The sequence below is a fragment of the Babylonia areolata genome, chromosome 2 (assembly GCF_041734735.1).
Source record: "Babylonia areolata isolate BAREFJ2019XMU chromosome 2, ASM4173473v1, whole genome shotgun sequence".
Taxonomy (NCBI): Eukaryota; Metazoa; Mollusca; class Gastropoda; order Neogastropoda; family Buccinidae; genus Babylonia; species Babylonia areolata.
Genome location: NC_134877.1, coordinates 1,320,743 through 1,332,772, shown reverse-complemented (window position 1 = coordinate 1,332,772; position 12,030 = coordinate 1,320,743). Strand labels below are relative to the sequence as shown.

Here is a 12,030-nt window from a genome sequence, read left to right as displayed (position 1 = left end):
TACAGGTATCTGTGGCGTGATGCAGGTATCCATGTTGAGATGCAGGTATCCGTGGTGAGATACAGGTATCTGTGATGAGAAACAGGTATCTGTATCCACAGTGAGATACAGGTATCTGTGGAGAGATACAGGTATCCGTGGTGAGATACAGATCTCCTTGAAGAGACACAGGTATCCATGGTGAGATACAGGTATCTGTGGTGAGATACAGGTATCCATGGTGAGATACAGGTATCTGTGGTGAGATACAGGTATCCATGTTGAAATGCAGGTATCCGTGGTGAGATACAGGTATCTGTGGTGAGATACAGGTATCTGTATCCATGGTGAGATACAGGTATCTGTGGAGAGATACAGGTATCCATGGTGAGATACAGGTATCCATGGTGTGTCTTATTAGTTGGTTTTGGCTCAGCTGACCACAAGGGCCATCAATAGCATCGATAAGAAGTTGTTATAACCCAGGGAAAGAATGTTGTGAAGAAAGGAACATTTTGACTGTATTACCAGTAAAAGTTTTTGCTGTTGAACAGTGTACCATGATTGGTGGTTGTTGTTTTACTGCAGAAGTAAGTGTAACCATGGTGAGTTTGAAAAGCATTCTTCACATGGTGTTGATCAACTGTGAATGTGGTTTCTTTGGTGGGCTATTTCACACACACACACACACACAAATTGTAGCAGATTCGTTTGTTACATGTTTTTCTTCTGGGTCATCTTTCAGTGTTGCAGTTGTAGCTGCTGTCCCTCCTGCTGTTCAAAGTCACCATCATCATCATCATCATCATCATCTTTTCCTGAAGAACTTGTTTCTTCCCACTCCTTGGGTCTGTGGCAGTGCTGGTGGTGTACAGTGTACATCACAGAACACATGGGTGTGTGGCAGTGCTGGTGGTGTACAGTGTACATCACAGAACACATGGGTCTGTGGCAGTGCTGGTGGTGTACAGTGTACATCACAGAACACATGGGTGCTGTGCTGTGCTGTGTCATGTGTGCTGTGTGTCCGAATAACACACTCTGTTGCTTTCGTCCAGCATTGCAGGAAAGTTGTCTGCGAGGTGAGGAGAGTTAACTCCTTTGATCGTCGTGGGTGTGGGACGGTGGTGAGGAGTGTGGGGGTGTGAGAGGGTGAATGAGTGATAGGTTTAGCGTGTTTGTGAAAGGGTTTACAAAAGTGTGTTTCAGGTGTCAGTGGTTTTATTTTCATGGCGCTCTTTGTCCACAGGTGTGTTTGGTGACTCTACGATTGTTCGACACTCTCCTGCAGAAAGAAGACGAGCACGTTCTCCACAGCTTGGTACTTCGCAATTTACTCGGGCGGGACTATTTCCAGTCTCGGGAAGACTCAAAGTCTGGTTCAAACCCAGCTTGCACAGCAGAGGGCACAGTGGGTAATTCAGAGAGTGAGCAGGGTGGTGAGGGGGCGGGGCCAACACCACAGGATTCACAGTCGTCGACCAGCAGCTGTTCTGTCTCTCCTGTGGTGTCCATAGGATCCCTCAGTGATTTGACAGGTGAGCTGTCTGTCTGTCTGTCTGTCTGCATGAAGCACGACTTCAGTGAAGCAGTTATTAAAAAAAATATATATATTTGGTGGCTTTTGTTTGTGTGGATGTGGGTGGGTTCTTTTTGTTTTGTGTGTTTTTGTTTTGTTTGTTTTTTTGGTTTTTTTTTTGGTGTTACCTTGTTTGATAAAGGCATACAACTGGAATATTGATGTAGTGCTGAATTTTATGCAGAGACGAATCAAAGCATTTTCATACCTGTCGTTCACATGCATGCATAGATCAGAATCAAAGATATGAAAGATTATTAACTAATAATTGAATACCACGTTTAAAGCAAAAGACTCGGACTTGGAAATCATGACACACAGGCCAACACGTGTTTTGTACATCCATGCTCTTTTTACATGCTCCATTCTGGGCAGTATGGGAATGTCAATGATTTTGTGTGGTTGTTACCAGCTGGGCTACACATCCACATTTCTTTCAACAGAACAGAATGCAGATTATTTATTTGCTAACTAGTCAAGTTCAAGTCTGGCATGTTGACCAGAGCTAGTGTATTCTCACTGGGATTGAATCCACTGCTTTGTTGAGGATTATTTTGCTACCAGCCATGTGGTGTGATGTTTTTCTTTAATGACTTAAAAAAAAAAAAATTAGTTGTGTGCCATCCCCATTCAGTCCTGCTTGCTCCCCTGTCTCCTGTCTGAATGTTGACAAAGTTTGGATCTGTTTGAGGAAAATAGCCTTTCACACTTGCACCTCTCTCTCTCTGTCTCTGTGTCTCTGTCTCTGTCTCTGTCTGTCTGTCTGTCTGTCTCTCTCGCTCGCTCTCTCCTTCTCTCTCTCTCACACACACACACACACAGACATACCCCCCCACCCCCCAAGCCTCTCCCACACACACACACACACGCACACACACACACATTTCACACAACATACAAAATGAATATGTTCAGTCTAAGGAATATAAAGAAAGGAAGGGCAGTACGAACATTACTTCCTATAACCTGATAAAAAAAAACATATGTTATTTTCCTTATAGGCATTCCCATGTCCCCATGTGACATTGCTTTACATTGCTTCCTGTGACCTGATAAAAAAAAACATATGTTATTTTCCTTTTTGGCATTGCCATGTCCCCATGTGACATTGCTTTACATTGCTTCCTGTGACCTGATAAAAAACATATGTTATTTTCCTCACAGGCATTCCCATGTCCCCCAGCAGACCAGAGGTTCATAAAGTAGTGAACAGGTAAGAGACCACACTGGACATACTGATTATAACACACCTGTAGCACAGACAGGGGAAAACCTGAAGTTCATAAAGTAGTGAACAGGTAAGAGACCACACTGGACATACTGATTATAACACACCTGTAGCACAGACAGGGGAAAACCTGAAGTTCATAAAGTAGTGAACAGGTAAGAGACCACACTGGACATATTGATTATAACACACCTGTAGCACAGACAGGGGAAAACCTGAAGTTCATAAAGTAGTGAATAGGTAAGAGACCACACTGGACATACTGATTATAACACACCTGTAGCACAGACAGGGAAAACCTGAAGTTCATAAAGTAGTGAACAGGTAAGAGACCAACACTGGATATACTGATTATAACACACCTGTAGCACAGACAGGGGAAAACCTGAAGTTCATAAAGTAGTGAACAGGTAAGAGACCACACTGGACATACTGATTATAACACACCTGTAGCACAGACAGGGGAAAACCTGAAGTTCATAAAGTAGTGAACAGGTAAGAGACCAACACTGGACATACTGATTATAACACACCTGTAGCACAGACAGGGAAAAAATGAAGTTCATAAAGTAGTGAACAGGTAAGAGACCAACACTGGACATACTGATTATAACACACCTGTAGCACAGACAGGGGAAAACCTGAAGTTCATAAAGTAGTGAACAGGTAAGAGACCAACACTGGACATACTGATTATAACACACCTGTAGCACAGACAGGGGAAAACCTGAAGTTCATAAAGTAGTGAACAGGTAAGAGACCAACACTGAGCATGCTGATTATAACACACCTGTAGTAGAGACTGTTAAAGATCTTACCTTGCTCTTGGTATGGTAATGCTTTTCTTATATTAAACTCGTTTTTAATTACACATACTTAACCGTGACCCACTAGTACAGACTCCAGCAGGGGTCTATTAAATTTGATTTTAATTTTATTGATTGGATTATTGTTTACACAGCATATTTCAGTGAATGGTCATGTTCTAAAAGCGTTTGTGCTTTATATGTTTACTGTTACATGCAGAAAGGAATAGCTGTGAATTTACAGACAGTAAAGCTGTATATTATTACATTTTTTTATTCTCTTATCTTTCAGCTTTCTGTCCTTGCTGCCAGAGGAGGCCAAGTCGTCCTATCAGACAGCTGACAGCAGCTACGACATGTATCTACGTGACGCACACAAACAGGTAGCAGTCTTTTCTGTGGAGAAAACAGGTTTTTAACTGGCATGACAGCTATGACATGTATCTACGTGACGCACACAAACAGGTAGCAGTCTTTTCTGTGGAGAAAACAGGTTTTTAACTGGCATGACAGCTATGACATGTATCTACGTGACGCACACAAACAGGTAGCAGTCTTTTCTCTGGAGAAAACAGGTTTTTAACTGGCATGACAGCTATGACATGTATATACAGTACGCACACAAACAGGTAGCAGTCTTTTCTGTGCAGAAAATTGAAGGTTTTTTACCTGGCATGACTCTACAGTGCTGCTTTTGAGACCATGAACACTAGAACAGAAGTAGAATTAGAAAGCACAGCACATACACACACGGGCACGAACGTATCAAGGAAACACTTTGTGAAACCTTGATGTCTTATTGTTTGTGGTCACTGCAGCATCCAGTATTTTGAGGTATTTGAGTATTTCTTATTGTAAGAATATGTTGATTACTTAGAGCCAAGCATATCAGGGAAAGCCATGTGCACCTTGATAAATGTGCTGGGTATTTTTTTTGACCCAGTGCTTCAGTTATATTCATTTAGTACATATATTTATTTACTCTTTGCCTTTATACCTTGTCTAGAGGAAAATGAAATATTGTAATTGACACTAATGGTAATGATCTTTATTCTGGGTAAATACTGGATATGATTGTTTCTGTAACAAAAAGTTATACCCTTACCTAGAACAACAGTCAAAGAACAATGTGATGATGAACAGACGCAGATAATGTCATGGCTGTATCTTTTTTTTTCTCTCTCAAGGCCTAACTAAGCGCGTTGGGTTACGCTGCTGGTCAGGCATCTGCTTGGCAGATGTGGTGTAGCGTATATGGATTTGTCCGAACGCAGTGACGCCTCCTTGAGCTACTGAAACTGAAACTGAAACTGATCATGATGTAACTCATGATGGCACACATACATGTGTGTATGTACATACCCTGCATTAATGGTTTATTTGGTCTGTCTTTGTTTCCATTAACGTCCTTTCACACGTGTGTTTTTCGATGGAATCGTTGGTTACTTTCACATTATTGAATATTATGATGAACTGGTTTGGATTGAAAGTCCCTTCACTGTAGTTTCCTTTTTCTTTCTGTGCCTTTTGGAAATGATGCAGGATTGACCATGAGTCAGTCTTCAGGGACTGTGTGTTCCTTGAGCAGCTGAGCAGTGTGGAGAAATCATGAATATTGCGTGTGTGTGTGTGTATGTGTTGTGTGTGTGTTTGTGTGTGTTGTGTTGTGTTGTGTATGTGTGTGATGTGTATTATGTGTTTGTTGTGTGTGTGTTTATTGTGTGTGTGTGTTTTTGAATGTGTTGTGTGTATGTGTGTGTGCTTGTTTGTGTTTGTGTTGTGGGTGTATGCGTGTGTGTGTGTGTGTGTGTATGTGCATCGTGTGTGTGTGTGTGTGTGTGTGTGTGTGTGTGTTGTGTGCGTTGTGTGTGTGTGTGTGTGTGTGTGGTGGGTGTATGTGTGTTGCGTGTGTGTTTGTGTGTGTGTGTGTGTTGTGTGTGTGTATGTGCATCGTGTGTGTGTGTGTGTCGTGTGTGTGTATGTGCATCGTGTGTGTGTGTGTTGTGTGTGTGTATGTGCATCGTGTGTGTGTGTATGTGCATCGTGTGTGTGTGTTGTGTGTGTGTGTGTGTGTTGTGGGTGTATGTGTGTTGCGTGTGTGTTGTGTGTGTGTGTTGTGTGTGTGTGTATGTGCATCGTGTGTGTGTGTGTGTGTGTGTATGTGCATCGTGTGTGTGTGTGTGTGTGTGTGTTGTGGGTGTGTGTATGTGCATTGTGTTTGTGTGTGTGTGTGTTGTGTGTGTGTATGTGCATCGTGTGTGTGTATGTGCATCGTGTGTGTGTGTGTATGTGTGTGTGTGTTGTGTGTGTGTATGTGCATCGTGTGTGTGTGTGTGTGTTGTGTGTGTACACTCATGCACCCAGTACGCGAACCTGGAGGAGATGTGCAAGGGGTGGTCGTGGCCCCGGCGGGTGCAGGCCACAGAGGAGTACCGGCAGGACGTGTTCTACGAGGGATCCTTCCTCCACATGCTGTTCCGCAAGGTGGAGACCATGCTGCTGCAGGTCAGTGCTGCTGGGACAGGTGACTGGGTGCTTACAGGTTACAGCCATCTCAAGACATGTCTGCTTACTGCTGTGTAAAGTGGATCAAGGTGCAGATTTTCCCTGGCCAAGATATATATATATATTTTTTTTTTGTATTTCTTTTTATCACAACAGATTTCTCTGTGTGAAATTCGGGCTGCTCTCCCCAGGGAGAGCACGTTGCTACTCTACAGCGCCACCCATTTTTTTGTATTTTTGTATTTCTTTTTATCACAACAGATTGTGTGAAATTCAGGCTGCTCTCCCAAGGGAGAGTGTGTCACTACACTACAGCGCCACCCATTTAAAAAAATTTTTCCTGCGTGCAGTTTTATTTGTTTTTCCTGTCGAAGTGGATTTTTCTACAGAATTTTGCCAGGAACAACCCTTTTGTTGCCGTGGGTTCTTTTACGTGCTCTAAGTGCATGTTGCACACGGGACCTCGGTTTATCGTCTCATCAGAATGACTAGCGTCCAGACCACCACTCAAGGTCTAGTGGAGGGGGAGAAAATATCGGCGGCTGAGCCGTGATTTGAACCAGCGCGCTCAGATTCTCTCGCTTCCTGGGCCATCCCTCCACTGTGCTGTCCTGTTGATGAGACAAGTGATGACGGTGACGAGGATTCATAATGCAGATCAAATTGATGATGGACATTTTCTGCCTCTCTCTGGAACTGGAAGATATGTGTATTATATTTCATTACTTAACATAAATTTATTTGAAAAAAAACCCACCCCAAAACAACAACTATGTAAATGTCAGTGGTGAATGTCAGGAATGCAAATTGAGTGAGTACCTTGTTTGCCATAACGTCTGGGGTTTTTTGTTTGTTTTTATGGTGTGTATCCATGGTGACGTGTGTGCTGACCGTGTGTCATGGTGAGTGTCAGGAATGCAGAGTGAGGTTATTGTTTGTCTTAAAGTCTGTGTGTGTGTGTTGTTGGGGTGTGTGTCTCCATGGCGATATGTTGTCATAAAGTCTGTGTGTGTGTTGTTGGGGTGTGTGTCTCCATGGCGATATGTTGTCATAAAGTCTGTGTGTGTGTTGTTGGGGTGTGTGTCTCCATGGCGACATGTTGTCATAAAGTCTGTGTGTGTGTTGTTGGGGTGTGTGTCTCCATGGCGACATGTTGTCATAAAGTCAAAAACAACTCCAACGACACGATGACACGACGCAGCGCATAATCAGCCTGGGCATCGGCAGAGCAAAGACAAAAAGAGGAACTAGAGCGGGCAGACTTCGCCGTTTGTGGATCTCTGTCCCCAGCACTGATCGTCCTGTCTCCGATGTCAGCCCTGCTGTTGCTGTGACTGTCAACGACAACCTCAACACTCATGTTCAAGCTGACTCCTTTACTTCCCGTGACACTGTCCTTTCTGACACTGTTCCAAAATGTGGTGTATCTCCCGTGATTGGCCCTGGTCTGCTTTCTACCCCTTACACACCTGTCTCAACTCCCGGACCTTTCTCTGCCTTCCCACTGTCCTTCACTGCTCAGTCACCATCGTCTCCTTCCGTTGCCTGTCTGTCTGACTCACCTGCTTCACCTTTAGATTCCTCTCAGCCTGCCTCTGATCTCTTTCATGCCTGCCTGTTCAATGCTCAATCTGTCTGCCCTGATCAAAAGACTGACTATATTTCTGATTATATTTTTGAAAATAATTTTGATATCGTATTTCTCACTGAAACCTGGTTGAAATTACAAGGTCACGAACCCAAAATTAAACAACTGACCCCCCCTGGATACAAAACCAAGTCACTTCCTCGACTGTCTCGTGGAGGTGGCATCGCCATCGTCTACAGAGACATCTTGGAGTCTTCCCTTTCCTTCTCCCATAACCACGCCTTTCCACATGACACTTTTGAAATGCTCGAAGTCACTCTCAATGTTCCCGGTCACTCAATCATCTTCTGTTGTCTCTATCGTCCTCCTCCTAGTCGTAAAAATAACCTAACGTCTTCTCTGTTTCACGATGAGTTCCGAACATTACTTGATTACTACAACCTTCGTTCTGGCAAACTTATCATCCTCGGAGACTTCAATTTTCATTTCAACAACCAAACTTCCTCTGATGTCAAACGCCTCTATCTATCTCTGTCCAATCATTCTCTCTCTCAGCTCGTTACAGAACCAACACACAGATCTGGCCATACGTTGGACTGGCTCATCACACGTGACTCCGATGCTATGATTGCGTCAGTGACTGTAACTGACGAACTCTCTTCCGACCATTCTGCTGTATTATTCTTGCTTAATATTTCAAAACCTACCAGAACCAAAAAATCCGTTACTCGTCGCAACCTGAAATCCATCAACATTAACACTTTTTCTTCTCAAGCTGCTGAACGCCTTTCCAGAATTTCTTCCCACACCAATGTCTCTACACACTACAACTCTGTCCTCTCTCAACTGCTGGATGAACATGCACCCCCCACTACCCGCATGCTCCCTGATAGACCTTCCGCCCCGTGGTACACACAAGACATTCGATTTGCAAAACGCAAACGTCGTCAATTGGAACGGCGATGGCGATCAACAAAACTGAAAGTCCACAATCAAATCTTCCGAAAACAAATAAATAAAGTCAAACATATGATCTCATCAGCGAAGACAAACTTCTTTTCTTCTCAAGTTCTCGATGCCACATCCACCAAATCTCTTTACACTATCATGTCAAATCTTCTCGGCACTGCAAAAAAGACTCCTCTTCCTTCTGCCTACACTTTATCTGAACTCCCCAATGTCTTCTCTTCTTTCTTTTTTGACAAAGTCCAGAATATTCGTACCATCTTAGACCAAATGCCTTTCCAACCTACTCATCCTGATCCTCAATTCAACGGCACTCCTCTCCATTCCTTTAATCCATTAACTGAAACAGATGTCCATGAAATCCTCAAAGAAATGACAATAAAATCCTGTGAGCTCGATCCTATACCAGCCTCTGTTTTTTCTCAGTGTGTCTCACAGCTTCTCCCCACAATCACCAACATTGTCAACTCATCCCTTCTCTCTGGAACGTTTCCATCCACTTTCAAAACTGCAATAGTCCGGCCTCTTCTGAAGAAATCCAACCTTGACGCAAACATTTTGAAAAACTATCGACCAGTTTCTAATCTTCCATTCCTGTCCAAACTCCTTGAAAAAGCCGTCCTGAAGCAGCTCAACAATCACCTTTGTTTCAACAATCTCATCCACCCATTTCAGTCTGCCTATCGTGCTGACCACAGCACCGAAACCACTCTCCTCCACATCCTGAATAACCTACTGCTAGCGTCCGACTCAGGACAGATCTCCCTTCTCACTCTTCTCGACTTGTCAGCCGCCTTTGACACGATAGACCATTCAATCCTTCTTTCCCGTCTTCATTATACATTTGGTATCAACGGCACTGTTCTAAACTGGTTCAAATCGTATCTCACTGATCGATTCCAGTCTGTCATTGTTGATAATTTCCAGTCTGAACCCGTTAAAATTGAACATGGAGTCCCACAGGGATCTGTTTTAGGCCCAGTGCTCTTCACACTGTACACTGCTCCTCTCGCTGAAATTATCAACCGCCATAATGTCAGTCATCATTCTTACGCTGATGACACTCAACTCCAGAAGAGTGATACACCTGAAAAACTGTTGTCGCTCTTGCAAGAAACATCTAACTGCTTCCTGGATATTCAAAATTGGATGACTCTAAATAAGTTACAATTGAACGCGGACAAAACTGAAGCAATGATCATAGGAACTAAACAAAAACTCTCTTCCATTACAACTAATACAATCAAACTTGGCAGTACATCCATCCCTCTGTCCACTTCAGTCAGGAACCTCGGCGTTGTCCTTGACAACACACTGTCCATGCAAACATTTATCAATCAGACATGTCAATCCTGCTACTGTCAACTGCGGCGCATCAGTTCCATCCGGAAATATCTGTCCACTGACGCAACATCTAGACTTGTCGTTTCTCTCATTCTCTCTCGCCTTGACTACTGTAACTCTCTATTGTCTGGTTTGCCTGCTTCATCCATTCAGTCCCTTCAGCGCATACAAAATTCTGCTGCCCGACTCGTCCTCAGAAAGAAAAGATCTGAGCACACCACTCCTCTTTTGCAACATCTCCACTGGCTCCCTGTCTCACACCGAATAAAGTACAAGATCAGCACTCTATGCTACAAATGTATTCACAAATTAGCCCCTTCCTATCTCTGTGCCTGCCTTCACCTCTACACTCCATCTCGCTCACTACGATCAGCTTCGGATCCACTCCACTTACATATACCCAGATTCAAACTCTCGACTGTTGGCCACCGTTCTTTCTCTGTCTCTGGACCTTGCAATTGGAATGAACTTCCTCTTTCGCTTCGTCAAGTCTCCACACTCAGCTCTTTCAAGTCTGGCCTTAAAACCCACCTCTTCCCAAAGTAGCCTCCCTTCCCTGCCTCTTCCTTGTCTTTTTAGTTTTTTTCAGTTTTAGAGTTATGCTTGCGTGAGAATGACTGGTGCGAAAGCGCTTTGATTTGTTTATGCACAAGATTTAGCGCTATACAAATACCATTATTATTATTATTATTATTATAAAGTGTGTGTGTGTGTGTGTTGTTGAGGTGTGTGTCTCCATGGCGACATGTTGTCATAAAGTCTGTGTGTGTGTTGTTGGGGTGTATGTATCCATGGCGACATGTTGTCATAAAGTCTGTGTGTGTGTTGTTGGGGTGTGGTGTATCCATGGCGACATGTTGTCATGACGTGTGTGTGTGTTGTTTGGGTGTGTGTAACCATAGCGACATGTTGTCATGACGTCTGTGTGTGTGTTGTTTGGGTGTGTGTAACCATGGCGACATGTTGTCCTCAAGTTTGTGTGTGTTTTGTTGGGGTGTGTGTATCCATGGCGAGATGCTGTGATAAAATGTATGTGTGTTGTTGGGGGGTGTGTGTGTGTATCCATGGCGACATGTTGTCATGACGTGTGTGTGTGTGTGCGTGTTGTTGGGGTGTGTGTCTCCATGGCGACGACCCTGTGACAGAGCCACGAGGTGAACCTGCTGGTGACAGGACTGGCGGCCCGTCTGGCGCTGATGCCTCACCCTGCCCTGCATGAGTTCCTCCTGGACCCCTTCCTGGCCCTCTCTCCTGGGGCACACTCCCTCTTCCTCACCCTCACCAAGGTCTGTGGGGGATGTGTGGGTGTCAGGGGGAGGGGGTGGTGTGGTGTGTGTGGGTGTGTGTGTGAACTCCGAACTCATTTAATTGTCATAAAAAACCCGTCAGAGGAATTACAGACACTAAAACTAAACACAGCAAAGTAAAAGCAGTAAGTTGTGAGCACACGCAGGATAATCCACAAGACATAGTTATTGTGTGTATGTGTGTGGTGTGTGTCTTTGTGTATATGGTGTGTATGTGCATGTGGTGTTTGTATGTGTATGTGGTGTCTATCTGTGTGATGTGTGTTATGTGTGTGTGTGTGTACAAGCATACACAAGTGCTTGCAAATAAGCATGTAACACTTTTTTAAGAAATCTATGATAATAATGACCTAATTGTGAAAAAAAATAAAAAAAGCATTTAAATTAAAAACACAAATGAAAGTAAAATTTTTACAACCCCAGAATTTTTGGTACATATCAAAATGTGAACGATTCACTGAAAGATAAGTGTTAAAAAGACAAGCAAAGTAATTTTTGTGTTGGCATTAAAAATTGTTTACATTTTTGTGAACGAAGTGAAACGTACATACGTTGTTGCACACTGTGTGATTCAGGTGTCAGGGGAAATTCGCTCCTACATAAAGGGAGAGCCAGAGTTTTCCCAGAAGCTGACGCTGGCTCGCAAACAGCTGCTGGGCATCACCTACAACATCCAGAAGTAAGTTGAACGCTTCCCATAAGTCAGACATCTTGGGGGTCCAGGGTCT

General features: G+C 43.6%; 1 protein-coding gene across 1 annotated transcript in view; it reads left to right on the top strand.

The window, feature by feature from the left end:
• The window catches only part of LOC143296339 (FHF complex subunit HOOK interacting protein 2A-like), a 48,552-nt gene that overhangs the window by 21,879 nt on the left and 14,643 nt on the right, over positions 1-12,030 (top strand). Inside the window, exons 11-16 of the mRNA XM_076608217.1 lie at positions 1,229-1,517; positions 2,723-2,771; positions 3,885-3,975; positions 5,957-6,097; positions 11,141-11,281; positions 11,878-11,981. Of these exons, the coding sequence (XP_076464332.1) occupies positions 1,229-1,517; positions 2,723-2,771; positions 3,885-3,975; positions 5,957-6,097; positions 11,141-11,281; positions 11,878-11,981 (815 nt within the window). The remainder of the gene's footprint in view (positions 1-1,228; positions 1,518-2,722; positions 2,772-3,884; positions 3,976-5,956; positions 6,098-11,140; positions 11,282-11,877; positions 11,982-12,030) is intronic.